The sequence below is a fragment of the Henckelia pumila genome, chromosome 3, assembly GCF_033568475.1.
Source record: "Henckelia pumila isolate YLH828 chromosome 3, ASM3356847v2, whole genome shotgun sequence".
Classification (NCBI taxonomy): domain Eukaryota; kingdom Viridiplantae; phylum Streptophyta; class Magnoliopsida; order Lamiales; family Gesneriaceae; genus Henckelia; species Henckelia pumila.
The window spans coordinates 30,398,561-30,418,006 of record NC_133122.1 but is presented as its reverse complement, the minus strand read 5'-3'; the positions used below and the strand labels follow the sequence as shown (position 1 = coordinate 30,418,006).

At 34.6% G+C, this 19,446-nt stretch overlaps 1 protein-coding gene across 2 annotated transcripts; it reads right to left on the bottom strand.

Annotated features, from left to right (window-relative positions):
- Positions 1-1,604: 1,604 nt before the first annotated feature.
- On the bottom strand, positions 1,605-7,614 carry LOC140887281 (azadirone synthase LFS-like). Of its 2 annotated transcripts, XM_073294438.1 has the most exons (11): positions 7,420-7,614; positions 6,791-6,986; positions 5,616-5,714; positions 5,283-5,334; positions 4,172-4,293; positions 3,991-4,091; positions 3,852-3,910; positions 3,395-3,451; positions 2,881-2,926; positions 2,148-2,227; positions 1,605-2,010 (listed from the first exon to the last, which is right to left on the bottom strand). In XM_073294438.1, the coding sequence occupies exons 1-11, from the start codon at positions 7,528-7,530 to the stop codon at positions 1,923-1,925; spliced, it is 1,011 nt and encodes a 336-aa protein (XP_073150539.1). In that variant the 5' UTR covers positions 7,531-7,614; the 3' UTR covers positions 1,605-1,922. The 2 variants fall into 2 exon arrangements, with proteins under 2 accessions (XP_073150539.1, XP_073150540.1); XM_073294439.1 differs by lacking the exon at positions 6,791-6,986 and having other exon boundaries at positions 7,420-7,559.
- Between the last annotated feature and the right edge of the window lie 11,832 nt (positions 7,615-19,446).

The window sequence follows — 19,446 nt, the reverse complement described above, 5'->3', positions numbered from 1 at the left end:
AGCTCCTCAAATAGAGATTCTTTCTTTCGACCATATTTCAATTGTTAATACGATATATAAAGAGTATTCCAGAAAAAAGGTATTTATATCATTCACAAATTCGTCAAAGGGATCTTTAGTTTTCGAGGGACAAGTTGGAGCCAAAAAAATATGTAATTATTTAGACTGAATTATGCTGGTAAGAATTATGTCAAACACGTTATATGCATTATGTTGTGTTTACTTGATTTTGCATATTAATGTAGTGTTCAACGGGATATTCAATAAATGCATCCACATCCTCAAACATGGTAACCTAACAATATTTGTGCTATGTTCTACCAAAAATGTTAATCTATACCTTCATGTTTGAATTATTTTGTCGTTAATTTTATGTGTCAGCGTAAGATATATGATGGCTGTCAAAATATCAATGTATTGTATTACTTCGAAACTATCTTCATTCGCCTTTTTTGTTGGCTGTCTTTGGACAATGATCACAAGCTTTGTAGCATGGAAACGATCTATTCTTAATCTTCAGTATTATATTTATCTATAAGCAAGGACGAAGCTCGGGTGACCCAAATTTTTTTAAAATTTTTTATATGGCCCAAAAATTTTAAAAATAAATTTTAATGGTTATTTTTTGGGCTAATGTTATATTAGTCTGGGTAGCCCAATTAAAAAAATGAAGTAGCTCACCTTTTAGTTTTCAAAACTAGTCCAAAAAAAAAAACAAAATAAAACAAAAAATGAGTTTTTCTTCATATCTATTATTGTGTTAGTGTCATATTCTTCACTCTCAATCTTATAAAGTTCTCTGACATTATAATGCTCTCAATTTTATAAAGTATATATCGATCAAACAATGATGAAATTTGTATATACGCTGAGAAATATTTAATATTTTTGTAATTAATTTTGAGACGATTTTTTCTAGTTTTTTTAATAAAAAATTTTACTATTTTTTTTCTACAAAAATCGGTATTTTCAGCTTCCATGATTTTTGGATTTCTCGCTAAATTTTTTTAACCCGGGTGAAACTGAAATCCTGGCTCTCCATTGTCTATAAGTTAAAATTCAATCATATCATTATTTGTTTGTTTTTCTCTCTGTTCTTTCAATATCTTAATTCCGGGGGTAATTAATTAATTGTGGTCCAGTAAGACAAACTTTTATTCTTATTATTTTCACCACGATTTTCTTGCAGAAGAGCTACCTGGCAAACGCATATTATATCTACTATATTTTCTTTAAAAATATATATATTTGTATTTTTAAGTAATTATTAATGATATTGTCAGCTTCAAATAAATTAATGAAACAGTAGTATATAAGATTAAATTTAGACATGTCACGTACGTATATATATAATTTTTAATTTAATATTTTATTCCTTAATTGTAAATATTTAGTTTTCTGTTTCTTGGACAAAAAATGCTATGTTTTGAGAAGAAATTAAAGAGTCGTGGCTGGCTCAAAAAAGGCTAGCAATAATTAATGACTACAAATAAGGCCACTCGAACTCGTGACTCAACGTGTTCCAGTCCCCCAAGCGGTTGAAACGTCACTTTTCATGCACGACATATGGAATTAAGGGTACACTGCTATATATATATATATGGTCCAAGACGGATATCCGACTCGGACAAACTCAATAATAAGAGAGTGTTCGGATAAATTAGATAATATGTGTCCATCGTACTAAAGCCACTGAAATTCTACAGTGCAACATATTGACAAGGAACTTTAGATACAATTAAGCATCCAAAGTTAGTCTCCTAATGGTAGATTTTATTTGGACTTCCATGTGCAAGCACACCAAAGAATCTACCATTGGAAATATTTGATTACATAAATCAATATGTCTTACTAGACAAAACACTTGCCCAGTCTATGCATACTGAAATTCCTGTGGTGGCATCATTTCCACATCAGCGACCTCATTTAGAAACTCGGTAGGAGTTCAAGTCATTATGAGTATCTTTGTACCTCATTTGTAGGTAATCTTGGCATTTGATCGGAGGAAACCTAAAAAAGAATCGTGTTGCTTTATATAAAATAAGGATCTAGAAATTTAAAGTGTGAAGGAAAAAAACATTGGCAAAACGGGTGGCGATATTAGAATCAACTACAAGAAAAATGGCTAGCACTATGTATGTACTCACATTGGAGGATTCTTCTGTGATTGGCATGTTGGCAGGCATTCTACGATGCAATCGTGATTAGGTTCGACAAAGTAAGCTATCTGTACAAGAACGTTAATAAAGATTGATTGTCGTCCAGTCTTGCCGTACAAAACAAACAAGTATTAGGGTGGATGCAGAACAAACACAGACACTACCCAGTCCAACCCATAGTGAAAAAATCACCAGAACTTGGAATTGACCTCACACATTTGAGCTCTCCGAAATGGCTATCTTTTTCCATAACAAAAGAAGCTACCATACACTTTATGTAGTATCTAACAACGGCAGAGAAGATCAACCAAAAACTCACGAACATTCTCATTTACTCTTAACTTAAAGGGTTGTGCTTCAATCCCAAATGGAACATTTGAAAATTCAGTTCAATTCATGACCTACTCAGACAAGATCAGACCAATGGGTCTTTCATGGCTAGAACCGGTACAATACTCTTTGCCTGATGCAGACCACAAGTTCTGCACTATTACCCGGTCTAGCCAAGAAAAATCCCATTGCAGAAAGATCTCACCCATTGCGGGAGTAGGTACATGAATTTTTTTCCCCTTTGCTTTGCTGAATGAATGGTCAGTGACGAACCAAACAAAAACAAGAAACAATCATGCACAAAATAAACATAAGAATACTGCATGACAAAGAGGAACTCCACAAGTGAGAGTCCAGGAAGTGAAATTTCAAAAACTTAAGAAAGCCTTACCGAATATCTTTCTCGACCAGTACACACTACCCGGTGTAAGGTAGACCTGCGCAAAGAAATAAAAGCAAAGACATTTATAACCTAGTAATTTCATATGCAAAGTGTCCATACATTTCTAAAATAGATAAGCCGATGGAGATTCTATGGACAATTTAACAAACTTGGACCTGCAATGCATTCAGACATATAAATTGCAAAATAAAAAATCAAGTTTCTACTCGCACAATGCCTTAATATCACAGTGTATTTATGGTCAGTAAATAAGCACATTGAGGCCAAAATTCAAAATAGCTGATTGGATTATGAAATAGGGCAGACAGTATTCCTTGCGGCTCCAAATGAAAGAATCAAATCAAATAACCACATCCATGATTGCAGGCATTTCTAAGCTACATTACAAGCATACCCATACGTTGCGATCAAGTCGACAAGGGGCCAACACTTTAAGCGGAAAGTCAGATCCAAATCATGGAACAGAAATAACAGAAAATACTTCTATACACTTGCACATTACCTGAAAGTGCAATTGCTCCAGCGTTCCAACATATCACCAAGATTTACAATAAATGCCCTGAACCAGCAATAACATATTGGAAAAGCATCATTGCTAAATTGATAAACATCTAAATATGCATTTGAAGTTCAGACAGCCAAAATTTTCAATGCATCTACAGGTTAAACATGCATGCACAACTTGTTTGATTCATTCGACTTGGTACATCACCAATCCTTCACAGCAATAAAATGTGGTACTGCTCCAATCACTCCAGAATTTTGAACAATGAAATAGACAATTTCTTCGCATCCCATTTCAAGCATGAATATAACCGAATTTTTCAGGCGAAAGGAAGTGATTTAGGTGACAAACCGTATATTTCAGATCATGCATGAACAATAATTGACTAGAAAACCACTGACATAAGGAACAGACAATTCTTCCTGAGAAGGTAACAAACAGAACATAAAGCTACCCTTTTAATGGAGGGACATATTCCCATATCTGAGGATTAGCATCCTTGTCTCTACATATCTGTGTATATTACAAGGTTCAAGAACATATTTGAGGAAAATTAACGAAATACATTTTTAAAGTTTTGTTTTAAACCATGCCTGAAGACCAACGACATCGTCTGTAGCCAAAAGGGTGATCAGACCAAAATCAGAATGTGCCCCAGCTCCAAATATTCCTTTTGCAGGCTCAGAAACTTCATCTAAACCGTAGCAAAAAATACTGAAATAGTATCAATCAAGAAAATATGCTGCTCTTCATTAAATTTCAATTCATCATCACCTGCATAATGTAGCAGCCGCAAGACTGCAATTGGTTTTCCAAGCATTTCGGATTGGTCAAAAAAGTCGAATTTTAAATCAAGTGCCTGAGCTATCAACCGTGAAACAGTTTTTGCTACTTCACTGTGGACAAATAAATACAAGGGGGAATAAGAAGAAAAGAAAATTGATCGTATGGAATACTGTTTGAAGAACTGGTAAATTCCGCTAATCTGGAAGAAAAAAAGATGATTTTTTTAAAAAAATATATAAATATGTAAAAAGAAGAGAAACCATAATTGTGTTGAAAAAATTATAAATATGTAAAAAGAAGAGAAACAATAATTGTGTTGCCAGCCACACAACGAAGATGAAGAATATTCAGAGAACTTCACGAGAATGATAAAAGTGTATTATCCTTTATAATTTAAATAAAAGATCAGAGGACTAATGGTGCCTGCTTGAATATCACATGGTTATTTAAGTAAAAACATTAGTTTTCCCTTATTTGTAAAATCTACAAGACTTGGCACTAAACATCATGCAGGAACTATTTTCTTGCCACAAAGACAACTTACATAATTATCTAGAATTTAGAGCATTTTAAATATATTGAATAGACGAAATGAGTCTTCCTTTTGTCATAATAAGAGGTGTCTCACAGAACATAATAATAAGTCGCAGGCTCATAGGTTGTCATCAAAGTTACGACACAAACAAATAAATACTATGTGCTTAAATATGGGATGAAGCATTGCCAATTAAGGCACGGATATGAGTTTGTGTTTCATACAATATAATTCAGGTGTCATTGCCATGTAGTAACATCAAACTACATTACCAATAAAAAAACAGATCTCCCTTCTAACCATAAAACCATTAGAGGCCATTATGCGTAGCTTTTGTTTGAATACATCATCTGCTTTTCTCATGTTTTATTTTAGCAGCATCCACAATTTACAGATATAAGAAAAAATCGGAAATAATTGAAAGAACATATAGAGATGGACTATACACTATACAGACATAATTAAACCTCCACCAATTAAGAGAATCACCAGACTGGAATTGCATAGAGGAATTCGTATGATAATAAATAATGCTTATCAATAAATTTAGGACGTGGAACTAACAGTGCCTTCTGATGATACTTCTCCATAGTTTCCCTCCATGCAGGCAAGATGTCTATAAATGACAAATATGATTGTGATTGATAGTAACGCATGAAAAATAAAAGCACAACTTAGATGAAAGCATGTCCTTTTTCTAATCTCAGTGTTGGTCCTTTCTATCTCATACATGCTGAAGATTATCGATGCCCTACAATATGCTTAAGGGGTGTGCATGGATAGTTTGTGATTCACGTTGACAACATGCACATGTTACCATAATGTGGCTTCAACATTCGAAAACTATTTTCTGAACCAGTTGTTATGCTAAACATCATTTCTACCTGAACGAATTACCTGCACGCGGCCACAAGTTTGGCCCGTAGAATGGTTTTTGTGCATCAGGATCATCTTCGGACAATTCAATGCCAATGTAATATCCCTCTTTATAGTCTCCTGCAACATGCATCGAAACATTAAGATTTAAACCAAATTAACAACATTAACCACAAAAAATTCCAGATGGTTGTGACCAATGGAATACCAATCATGCAAAGGCCTCATTTACCATGCGTCAACTGCAATCATTAATGCAAAGATTTTTTAATACAGTGTGAGAAGCTGGACCAGAATACCGTAGCTAAAAGAGGCTAATCTACACTGATTTTAGGTCAGAGGAAAATTCAAGAAAGAGAAACAAAATCCTATTTCCACAAGTTCTATGTTCCGTCCAACCTTAGGCCACTGTTTTGGCTTTAGATTTTCCAGATTCAACATCCCATTATTTATAATAATGATCATTTGCTAAAACGTCAAGGGAACAAAGGTATTAGCCCAAGACATTATTATATTATTATATTATACATTGTAATAGAGAGTTTATCACTTTAATGTATGATATTATCAAAATAATTAATGATTGTCAAAGATATTAGAAGAACACAACAAGAGATTTAAACACTAATATAATTTTTAAAAAAATAGTATGCATACCATTATCACATTATGCTGATAAGTATTAAAAGGAAAAAAAGACAAAAGCTAGGCAATCAAGTTATTAATATATACCAATATAAGTTTAGGAAATGATATTTTTGAAAACCAAAAGAACCATACTAAAGAGATCACAATTGAGAATGATTCTGTGGGGTCACTTCCTTAATGTACCAATAAATTTGGTCCACTAACTTTTCTTATTTTAGGTTTGGCCCACTAAGTTTTCAATGTGTGGTTTTGATGCACTAGATTTTTTATTTTTATTTTTGCTTTCGGTCCTACTTCGGGAGTACAAATGTGGCACTGGAAAATGTTGGCATGATATCGAAAAACACCGACGTGACATCAGAAATTGTTATCTCCTCTGTCGCATCAGCAATTAGATCAAAATAGCCGCAAAAATCAAACTTTAAAAATTTAGTGGATCAAAACCCAAGATTGAACAAGTCGGTAGACCCAAAAAAATTATTTTATCTATTTATGAATGCATTATCATAAACCTAAAAAAGACAAAAGTCATAGAGTATAGCACAAACCATGTATCTGATTGACAGGATCCAAATGTTCATCAAAAACAGGAGTATAGCCTCGATGTTTTTCATTCCTTAAAAGCTTCATCTTTTCTTCCATTGGTAAATCAAAAAATCTTTTACTTTGCAAGAAAACCTCGTCCATGAATTCAATGCCAATTCCATGATTGATAACATAGAAGAATCCAGTATCCAAGCAAGCCTAAACTTCATTTACAAGAGGGAGTGAAACAAGACTGACATTTTAAACGAACTCCAGCTCAAAATTCAAACTCTATGAAAGCAATGTATCGGAGGATTGGGATTTGTAATAAATCTCGTTGGAGGGAATTTGAAATCCATTGTCGAGTGGATTTCGCAAACAATTCAATGAATTTGTTATTATGCTCTGCCTTCAAATCCATCCAAACAAAATCTATTTGTAAACTATTATTGCGGTTCGACCGTATGATTTCTTTTGCAGAAAAAACTAATATTGAAATGAAGTGATAAAAGAAAAGGTTGGGAAGAATCAACAAAAAAAAAGCAAGGCTTCTGCTCAAACCCATCACCGTTTTCGGTGGGTAAACAGGATCGTACTTGCATAAGTTGAGTAAAATTGTGTGAAACAAACAATGAAAAGGTAGGGAATTTGCCTGTTTGAGGAGTGAAACGGAGGATTGAATGTCAGGGCTAGAAAGATCGATGCAGTTCAGAGCTGAGACGCTGGCCGATTCTGCAAGTTGAGCGCTTGACTTCCCCGACATATCTGCGATTTATACTTGTTTGGGCAAAATCATGCTCTAGAATTTTTCCTTATTTGGATTGAAATACCGTCGTCAATTTGAGTTAATTCCGTGGGATCCATTTGTCCGACCGTAATATTTAAATAGTTTGGGTTGAAATTTTTTCCTTAAATGTATGTGATAGGTTACACTTAAAAATTCAACTGGGCCTAAGCCCAATCATTAAAGTCCACTCCGAATATTTTTAAGGCCCAAGCTTATTTAAATATTATATATATTTAATTCAAGCAGGCCCTGAATTCTACAAAAGCCCATAAGAGGCTCAAGCCCATAAGGCTCTCCGAATATCTATAAATAGCTCAAGTCACCTCATTATTAAGGTACACACTTTCTTAAGCAATATATCGCTCTACTCTCGATTATTATTCCTTGAGTAATAACTGACTTGAGCGTCGGAGTGCCTTCGCCGGGAACCCTCCCGGCTCCTCTGACTTTGTTTTGTGACGTAGGAACAACCCACTGAAGATCTCCTCCGGGAACATACCAGGACTTACTGATACTCCGGACTTTGCGGAAGCATCGTGTCCTATACAAGTGATTTTTGGCTACATCAGCTTGGCGCCGTCTGTGGGAAACTGTTCATTACGTCATTGAGAACACATATTACTTCAAAAATGTCTCAAGGAAATATTAACAATGGAAACGCACCGCAGAGTATTACTCTCACCCGTGAAGACTTGACCGCGCTAATGGAAAACACAGCCGCACTCGCAGCAAAAGATGCAGTTGCTCAGTACCTAGAAACTCGCAAGCGCAAAAGCAGCAAGAAAAAGGCTCAGACTGAAGGCTCGTCATCTCTTGACCCTAATAACGGAGACCCAAATAAAGATAAATCTAAAGTGAATGATAAAGATCAAGGGGGGACCAAGAAAAATACTACTCAGAAAGACGGTGAAGCAAGTGTTCACACAGTTCATGACATTTCTGGCGAAAACAAGATCACTAATCCAGCTCGGAAGGATGGATCTCGCACACATGTAACTGGAGAGAATATTTCCGCAATTTTGCCGTCACGCCGAAGCCCCTTCACTGATGACATATTATCTGAAGCATTACCAAAGGGAGTCAAAATCCCCAGCTTACCTGAGTTCGATGGAACGAGTGACCCCCAAGACCATATTGACAAATTCTACGCGAAAGCGGATTTGTATGATATCACAGATGCTGCATACTGCAAAATTTTCCGAACAACATTATCAGGAAGAGCGCTCACATGGTTCAACAAGTTACCCTCCGGATCTATTGCCAATTTGGAGCAACTTACTGACTGCTTCATCCAGCAATTCTCAATTAACAAAAAATACCCAAAAACAACAGCATATTTGTTCACAGTCATTCAAAAAGAAGGAGAATGTCTGAGGGACTATGTTCGGCGATTTACTCATGCGGTGCACGAAGTCTTACATGTGAACCATGATTTGTTAGCCGGAATAATGCAGCAAAACTTGCGTCATCGGAAGTTCAAGGAATCAATAGCGGGAAGGCCGCCCAAAAACCTAGAGGAATTACTGGAAAGAGCTGAGAAATACATTCGGGTTGAGGAATCTATTGAACCACACTACCTGAATAAAAGAAAGAGAGAAGAAGATAAACCAGATATTAGAAAGCGAGACGAGAAGCGAATAGCACAGAGCCCCCGTCTCCAGAATACACCCCTCAATGCACGTCTGACCGATATACTGGTAGTGGCTGAAAAACAAGGATTGTTACGTCCCCTTCGCCCAATGCAGAATAACCCAAAGCGCCTACGTTCGGAAAAGTATTGTCATTTTCATAAAGATAAAGGCCATACTACAGAAGATTGCTTCAGTTTGCGAGCAGAAATTGAAAAACTCATAAAGCGCGGACATTTGGGGAATTTCGTGGACAAGTCCCGCGGTGAAAAACGAGACGACAGGCGTCGGGACGAACAACCAAAACATGACTATCAAAAGCGCCATGACGAAACTGGGAAACAGCATGAACGAGCGGATGAAAATTTGCCCTCGGGAGGGGTAATCGCCGTAATCACTGGGGGGCCTGCTTATGGCGACTCGAACAATGCAAGAAAAGCTCTTCTGCGAGCAGCAAAAGGAACCAACAATTTATCCAGCCCCACATCCTTGTCAATATGTGAAGTTGGAACCATTCAAGATGGATTATCATTCAGTGACAAAGATCTGGAGAACCCTCGGGGTACCCATAATGATGCTTTAATCATCTCAGCCACAATCTCCAATTTTTGGGTAAAGAAAATTCTAGTGGATTCAGGAAGTTCGGCCGACATAATTTTTCATAATGCATTCGTAAAGTTGGGTATTAGTAATGCACAGTTAACTCCAGTCAACACTCCACTAGTCGGATTTTCCGGAGAAATAGTTGAAGCTTTGGGAGAGGTAACGCTTCCTCTATCCTTGGGTTCTTACCCCAAGCGGTCTACTAAAATGGTGAAATTCCTTGTGGTAAAAGCTTCATCTGCGTACAATGTGATATTGGGACGACCAAGTCTCAATATATTCCAAGCCATCGGATCGACATATCATATGAAGCTGAAGTTTCCGACTCCAGGAGGAGTAGGAGAAGCCCTTGGTGATCATCGTCTAGCTAGAGAGTGTCATGTAGTGACTCTGCGGGGTTCGTCAGAAAATCGGAAAAGACAAGTCTCTAGCGAGGAAAAACCACCAAAACCCGGAAAGCTTTTGCGTGAAAACGGAATTCATTTGGTGGATGAAGAAGCTGAGAGCAAAGAGAGAATAACAGCAACTGAAACTCTGAAACAGAAAACCCTAAAGATTGGGACCGAATTACCTCCTGAGCTGGAAGAGAAGTTGAAAAATTTTCTTGGTCGCAATCTGGACGTGTTTGCTTGGGGTGATGAGCATCTGCCAGGAATACCTCATGAATATGCGCTTCATCACCTCCGTGTTGATCCGAAAATGAGACCGGTGAAGCAAAAGAAAAGAGCATTTGGTCCAGAGAAAAATCGGCATATAGCCGCGGAAGTGGAGAAACTCTTAGTGGCAAAGTACATCAGGCCAGTTTCATACCCAGATTGGCTTGCAAATGTGGTTTTAGTACCAAAACCTGGAGGAAAGTGGCGTTTGTGTATAGATTTCACTGATCTCAACAAAGCATGCCCCAAAGATCCGTTTTCACTCCCTCGAATTGACTTGTTAGTCGATTCGACAGCAGGATGCGAGCTGCTCACTTTTCTTGATGCATATCAAGGATACAATCAGATCGGCCTAGCGCCAGAAGACCGAGAAAAAGCAAGTTTCATCACTGATCGAGGAATTTATTGTTATGATGTAATGCCGTTTGGTCTGAAAAATGCTGGAGCTACCTATCAGCGTTTGGTAAATAGCATGTTCGAACAATTGATCGGGCGTAACATGGAAGTTTATATAGATGACATGCTCGTCAAAAGTATTCAAGCATCTAATCATTTGGAAGATCTTGAGGAATGTTTCAGTATACTCAGAAAATACAGGATGAAACTTAATCCGGATAAATGCACTTTTGGTGTACGAGGAGGCAAATTTCTCGGTTATATGGTGTCAGAACGAGGAATAGAGGCCAACCCTGAAAAAATCAAAGCTATTTTAAACATGAATCCTCCGAAGAGTGTAAAAGGCATCCAAGAATTGACAGGACGTTTGGCCGCCCTCAACCGATTTATCTCAAGATCTGCAGACAAGGGTTTACCATTTTTCAAAATGTTGAGGAGTGGGAAAGGTTTTCAATGGACAGAAGAGTGTCAGCAAGCATTTGACGAGTTGAAAGTGCATCTGACCTCTCCGCCGTTGTTGGTGAAACCAAACGAAGGTGACACCCTGTTAATTTATCTGGCAATATCTGCGGAGGCGGTAAGTGCAGTATTGGTCTCTGAAGTAGGACGTGAGCACAAACCAGTTTATTATATCAGTCGAACTTTACACGGAGCAGAATTAAGATATACAAAGATCGAAAAACTGGCACTGGCTTTGGTAATTGCAGCGAGAAAATTACGTCCTTACTTTCACTCTCATCCAATAATTGTACTCACCAATCATCCTCTCAAACAAATTATCTCGAGTCCTGAAGCATCAGGAAGAATGGTTAAGTGGGCTGTTGAACTGAGCCAATATGGAATTGAATATCGCCCGCGTCCAGCAATTAAAGCACAAATTCTGGCTGATTTTCTAGTAGAAATGACAGTAACTCAAGAAGAGAGTTCCACCCAAACATGGATGGTTTATGTCGACGGGTATACACATAGATACATACAAATAATATGGACTTTGCGGAAGCATCGTGTCCTATACAAGTGATTTTTGGCTACATCAGTATGAATAATTAGAAATTTTATTAATATGTTTTATTAATATTTATTTATAAAATGAAATTTATAATAAATTATAATGATTTTATTTATTTATTTATTTTTATTTGTAATGAGTTATCCATGGGTGAGCCGCCTAACCCGCAACCCATTTTGAATTGAGTTGAGGATTTATAGCCTGTCGGGATGATAGATCGGTCTGCCCTCGACCCGTTAAACGGTGAGTTTTGCTGGACCGACCCATCCTGCCGTAAACATCTTTACTTGTAGGAGTAGGTTTATCTCACTTATATTTCCTAAATCACTTGGGTTTTGTTTGGACATGTACTTTAAAAACGTTTTTAGTGTTTTATAAGTGAAAAAATTTAAAGTATGTGTTTGGATAAAAGTTTGGTAAAATGTTTTTGAAAATTATTTTTTAAAAAGTATTCTCCAAGTATAGTGTTTAAAAAACACTTAAAATGTGTTTTGAGATGTTTTTACCAATGAACCATGAAAAGTAAAGATGAAAAACATGTTGAAATATTAAAATATTTTTATAGAATAATTGTTCAAAAACATATTTGTTCTTAAATAACTTTAAAAACATTTTATAAAAGTTTTTAAAAAATATTTTTATAAAAACGTTTTATAAGTACATGTCCAAACGAAGTGTGGATCGTCACCTTAAATTAAAGTCTCCGTTAATTCTCATGCTTATCGGACCTCCACAGGGCTTTAGCGGATCGTTTTACCGAAGGCCGAACCCTAATTAAGCCCTATGACCACCAGACAGGCCTCATGGATCAAGAGATTTAGGGCCCATACCTTTTTGGGCTTGGTTTACCGCCGTGCCGTTTTGCAACAAGTACTATTGTTGGCGTAGGTTGCTGTAGCCTGTAAGCCTGTAACTCCGGCAAACGCTTCTCCTGTATGGGCCAATAGTATAATTTATAAAAACGGGATTGTGAGATATTTATAAGATAATAAAACCAGAGATATAACACAATATAATTTAGGGGTGTCAATTTGGGTGGTTCGGGTCGAGTGGACGAAAATAATTCCAAAAATTTTTTCAACCTGAATTCGAACCCGGCTAATCCGACTAACCCGATCAACCCGATTTTATTTATTATTTATTAATAAAATCATTAAATAAATATTCAAAACACATAATAATAATATAAATATATTTAATATAATCACATAATAATAAAATCTAAGCTTATATATAGTTTAAATTTGAAACTTTAGTTGTAAAAAATTTAAAGTATACTTATTACAATAAAAAATATTTTAAAAAATAAAAATTGTACAAAATAAACATTAAATGACGAAAATCTATTATATCAATATACAATACTTTTTTTTTCAAACATACAACGTATTAAAATATAGTAAATCTTTCTTAATTTTATATAAAAATAATAATAATTAAAAGTTTTGGGTCATATCGGCTCAACCCGTGTTGACCCGAACCCAACCCGAACCCGATTGATTTTTTCGGGTTAGCTTTCGGGTCAACCCAAACCCAAAAACTCTCATCTCTAACCTGATATTTTTTAGATCGATTCATGTCGGGTTAGCAGATTGGGTTGAGTTTTGACACCCCTAATATAATTTAAATTCTAACTCAAAAAACTTAAAACGGATTTCGTATTACATTAGAAATAGCCTTGCACTAGTTTATAATTATTGTTATTTACTCTAACGAAACAAAGAGATGTACAAAAAAAACATTGATAGGTGCGAGCATGGAAGAAAAATAAAGGAGGGAAGAGTGGTACATATCATCATCCAATTACGGTTATTGATTTTTGCCAATTCTCCAACCGTATTTGTGTCCTGAATATCTTCTTATATATCTATATATTTCTATATATAAAGAATCTCTTTTTTAGGCATCATCTTTTAATTTGGCGAAATTGCCCTTATGTGATATAATTATTACATTTTTATTTTTATTTTTATTTTTTTGAAATTTTGATATTTCAAATTTCCATATTTTTCTCAACTCAATATTATAGTTAGATAAGATAAATTGATAAATAAATTTTAAATTTATTTTTATATTATTTTATAAATAAAAATAAATAAATTTAAATATTATCGAAAAAATAATATTTATACATAACATACAATATTAAAAATATTATATGATTTTACACACGCAATGCGTGTGTCCGATTATGCTATTATTAATTAATGTTAAGAACGAAATTCATCGATCGATCATATTTTAGTTTATACAGATATGTATGTATGTATGTATGTATGTATGTATGTATGTATGTATGCGGGTGGCTTGAATGTATATGTTTTTTTAATCGATGAAATTTTGATTCGTGTTTAATGAAAAAAAATTCTTATTCGAACAAATATTGCATGACTTTTATTCAGATCCGTAATTGAATTTTCTTGCGTTAATTGTTTTTTTTTTTCGTTTCTCAAACAACATATATAAAGGTTGGATGAAAAAATTGTGTTTTCAAGAAGACTGTGTCTGTGTCTTGTATATGCACGGGCTTGTGTTACTGCGTGATGTGTGTGCTTTCAATACACGATATACAATACGTATGTATGTATTCTTTTGAAACTTAAGAAGGGAAAATGTGTGATACAAGATAAATACAAAAGAGTTTGATTGTTCATTTAGAGCGTCCGGTTTCGGATTTGTCAATAGTAGGTCTGTGACTCTATTTTGAGACCGGTCTAATTCTATTTAATATTTATAATAAAAATAATATTTTAGTAGAAAAAATAATATATTTTTCACGAAACTCTCAATTAAGAGACTCGTCTCTAACCATGACACTTTTTCACAAGAGTTTTAATGTTCAATAATGATATTTATTCATAGGGTCTTATATTATAGAAGTATGTATGCGTGTGGTTTTAATATATGTTTTTTTATCAGAAAATTTTCATTTTTGTTTAAGAAAAAAAATTTTGATATAAAAAAATCTTGCGTGATTTTTATTTGAATCCACCATTCGAATTTTCTCGCGTTAATTGGTTTTCTTTTCTTTTTGTTTCTCAAACAATAACATTTATATATTGGCGGGAAAATTGATAAATTGGTCCTATAAATTTACCATTTTTGGATTTTGGTCCGATATTTTTGTCATATTTGATTTTCGTCTGCTATCTTTAAATGATTTAGGCATTTGATCATTTTTCAACCAATTTCAAATCTGATTGCTGAAATGACATTTTTTTTCTTATTAAAAATAAATCTTTGAATTTTTTTTCGCCACATCATAGGCATATCTAGAATTTTATTTATACATCAACACATTTTATTGGAGGAAAAGTTAGAACTCTTCCCTCCCATATGCATCGATTCTAGTTTGCGGGAGAAATAATCAAACAAATCCTTTTCTTCTCAAAAATTTGCCCTAATTTTCTGAGGATAAGAGACATTATTTTACAAAAAAATCGTATTCGAGCTACATCTGATCTTCATCTACCACCACCTAAATATGGTATGAAATATTTATGGTTTCTAGATTTTTTGTTTTTTTTCCTCCCATTTTCAGTAAGCATTTATTCTGAATTTCATTGTCCAATTTTCAGTCCGCATTTATTCTGAATTTTATTGTTATGCATATGCAGATCCAAAAAAAATGTACTGACCATGGTTATTCACTATGGAGGCAAGTTCAATGTTGGAGATCCACATGTCTATGTAGGTGGTCGTATACATAAGTTCGATTATTATGATTCAACATGCTACTGTTGCAGTACTTTAAAATAGTTGCTGAATGTGGGGTGTAGAGCATCCTATGAGATGTTATAAAAATGCTGATATTGGTTTTATAGTGATAAAAAATGACAAGAATTTGTAGAGAATCTGTGAAAAAATATTGAAAACTTCTAGAGAAGTGAACATATACATTGTGAAAGGGGAACATAATATTATTTTCAATCAATTTGCTACTATTCACATGATCATTGAGCAAGGAAACACAAATGAAAGTGTTGACAATGAAAGTGATTGGGCAGAGGTTGAAGATGAAAATGTTCGAGAATATGATAGTGATGAATTTAGTGAGGTTTGTTATGAGGACGAAGATGATGATACATTATTCAATACGAATGTTGATATTGGAGTAGAGTATTTTGGAGATCAGCAATTAAGCATAGAGATTTTAGATGATTTCATGATTGGTGAGTTTAGTGATGAGAATTTGAATAGCAGTGAGGATGATTTGAGAAGTATCAATGGTTCAGAGAGTGAAACAGATTAACAGAGATTTCCAGTCTTCAACCATGTGGTGCAATATTGTAAGGCCCGAAAATATTAAGTTATTAATAACGGGATTTAAGATTGAAATTCCAAATAAGAGAGAAAATATGAATTTACGAATTTATGGAAATTAGAGATTTCAATTTCAGGTCAAAAATATTTAATTTGAAGATTTTTTTGGATTTTAAGATTTTAATAACCGGAATTATTAAATTAAAAGATTAAAATTATTTGAATTGATATTTATGGAATTTAAGATGTGAATTCCAAGATTAGAAATATCAAGGATTTAATTTTAGGATGAAATCCGAGCAAGGACCCGTTTGTATATATTGAGAAGTTCAAGGACTAAAATGCGATAAAGTCCGATATTATTTAATTTTAATCTGACAATATTTAATTTGAGAATATTTAGAGTTTAGAATTAAATTCTAATATTCTTAAATTATTTATGATTGAAATTGAATTAAATCGCTTGTCCGGGGACTAGTTTGCAATTATACCAAAGTTCAGGGGCTAAACTGCAAATAGGTCAATATATATATATATATATATCTACTTTGACTTAAGAATTCACGTGAGAATCAGATTTGGGACAGAAAAAACCGAGAGAGAGAGAGAGAGAGAGAGGGAGAAATGGGTTCTAAGCCATTTTCAAGATTTCAAGCTCCGATATCTTTTGATCTGCTCGGTAAAATTTCCGATTGATCGTATATTTGCGATCAGAGCTTCGAGTGCTACGTTTTGACGTAAGTTTTATTAAGTTCTATCATGTTTTAATTTTAAGTTGTTGTTAGAATTAAGATTTGATTGTCTAAACGTGTTCTAGTATATACGACGATAGCATATCTAAGACGGATCGAGAAAAGATCGTCGTTTGGACATGTTTTCGAATTTTATAAAAAGTGTTAGAAATCTGAATTTTTGGGCTGTTGAAAACGTGAATGGTTTGCTGAAATGGTGATGATTATTGGTTTATATGATTGAATTATTGATGTTTGCGCTTTCGAAATTACCGACTTCGAACTGTTACGCCGCCGGTTTGCAATTTCATCCGATAACAGCTATAGATTGAACTTAGCACTAAATATAATATTTGAGAATGATATTAAGTATAGTATCCACTTCATTTCAGTTGGAAATTAAATTTATCGAAGTCAAATCGACGAGTTCAAGCCGTTTGAACAATTAAAGTTGAGTCAAGACTTTGATCAACTATCAACGTCGATGAGCAAGCGTGGAATGAATAGACGTTTAGAGATGTCATCTGATTTGAAGCTAGCACGCTTGAATATGTCAACACTACTATTGAAAGGTATGATTTGACATTATCCTCGCCAGGTAGAACAACTCGAAAACGTGGTGGTTTTTTAGTTTTCCTAAAATCACATACTTAATTGTTTATATGCTTTCATATGAATTGTTGTTTGTTATTGCTTGGCTTGCTTGGCTTGATTAAGTAATTTGAGTGTTCAAGATGTTTTATAGTATTACTGCATACAGATTATATTGCATTCATCTTGAACCCTACCTTGATAAGCACAGAGGGTTGAATGGCCTAGAGTGCAGATGACGTTTGGAGGACTATAGTTGAGTGACACAAAATGTAGATTTATTTCCAGAGCTATATGACTCACTATAGTTGCACCAAAGTCAGGGAAATTGAGAGATTTAACGCCACCTCGATTGGATAAGTTGGTGGTTGGTTAAAGATTTTATTTCCCCGGGATCCCAAGAACTGTGATTTATTGATATCAGATTTGATAACTTATTCCTTGAAACATGCATTGCATTTATGCATTAACCGAGAGATTTCTACGGTTTAGAATATGCGTTTATACATTCAAGATATGAATGTGTGTATATGTTGGTATGAGATTACTGTAGATGAACATATATGCTTTAAGAATTAAGAATCGGTTATGCCTGTATGATGGACATATGATTATATGTTTTGTGATTTAAGATTATTATGACATATAGATTCAGTATGCTTAAATGATATATATGCATGTCTTTCATACTGAGAATTATATTCTCACCGGAGTTATCCGGTTGTTGCTTTGTTTGTATGTGTGCATTGCATCAGGTTTGGGCATGAACGAGTCAGATGTGGCTTGGATAGCTCGAGAGAGAGTAGTAGCAAGTGGTGACTTTGGGTTTTAGCAGATGGTGTACCAAATTGTGAACTTAGACAAGATGTTCTTTATTTGATATATTATGATCTTATTATAAGATGGTGAAGTAACTTGTGAATTGATATGTTTGTATTCCCTTTAGAAGAACCTATGTAGATTAAGGATGATGGTTTCATGTTGCAAATGAAGTTATCATGTTCATATTCATCTGTACATCATATATAGCATGTATAGAAGCATTTATATCAGCAAAACATGAAAGAACAACAATAGGTGGTATCAGCAGATTTTCGAACAGGGCACGCACGCTCGATCGCATGAACTCGTAGGATCGAGCGCATCATGTGATTTTCGTAAACAGAGAATTTTATTTTGAGGCCCGCTCGATCGGATGAGTTCGTGGGATCGAGCGCGACCAAATATTTTCCAGACCCGAGAGCTGATGATTTAAGCTCGCTTGATCGAGTGAGTTTACCCGATCGAGCGAGGTGCTGATTTTTTTTTTAAAAAATAAAAATTTAAGCTCTTGGTTTACACAATCTTTATTGTGTGCTTATTGTTAATTCAACATGAAATGATTTGATCCTTTATTCATTAATCATGATTATTGATTAATTGCCCCAAGATGAGATTAGCAACCCGAGGTCCCCACAAATATGATCCTACTTTTGAACTTGGGATGATGTTTAGCACAAAAAAAGAGTTGAGAAGTGCAATACACTCACAAGCCATTAAAGAAAAAAGGAACATAAATATTACGAAAAATGACAAGACTAGAGTTCATGCAAAGTGTGCAGACAAAGAGTGTGGTTAAAAGCTCCATGCATTGAAAATTCAAGGTGAATGTTATTTAAAATCTTATCTTATTGACAGTTGCAGGTGTCTGAGGATACAGCCACAGTTTTAAGTACAAAAAAAAAAAAACAAACACGTCCTCTCAAATTGAATCTGGAATCATGGATACTGTAAATAATTATTAATCTAGTAGTCATTTGTATATCTTTAACCTAATTGTATTCTCAATCTCTTTCTATTGATAGGTGAAAAACCATGTCAGTACAATCCAACCAAATTTATCTTCAGGGCGAAGACCAAGTTTCACTAATGATGTTGTCTCTCCACCTTCAATGTATGCTCAGTTCCAGGAATGCCAGAATTCAGCAAAGAATATTAATATAAGACCACATGTACATTTTATTGGAGGCCCAATG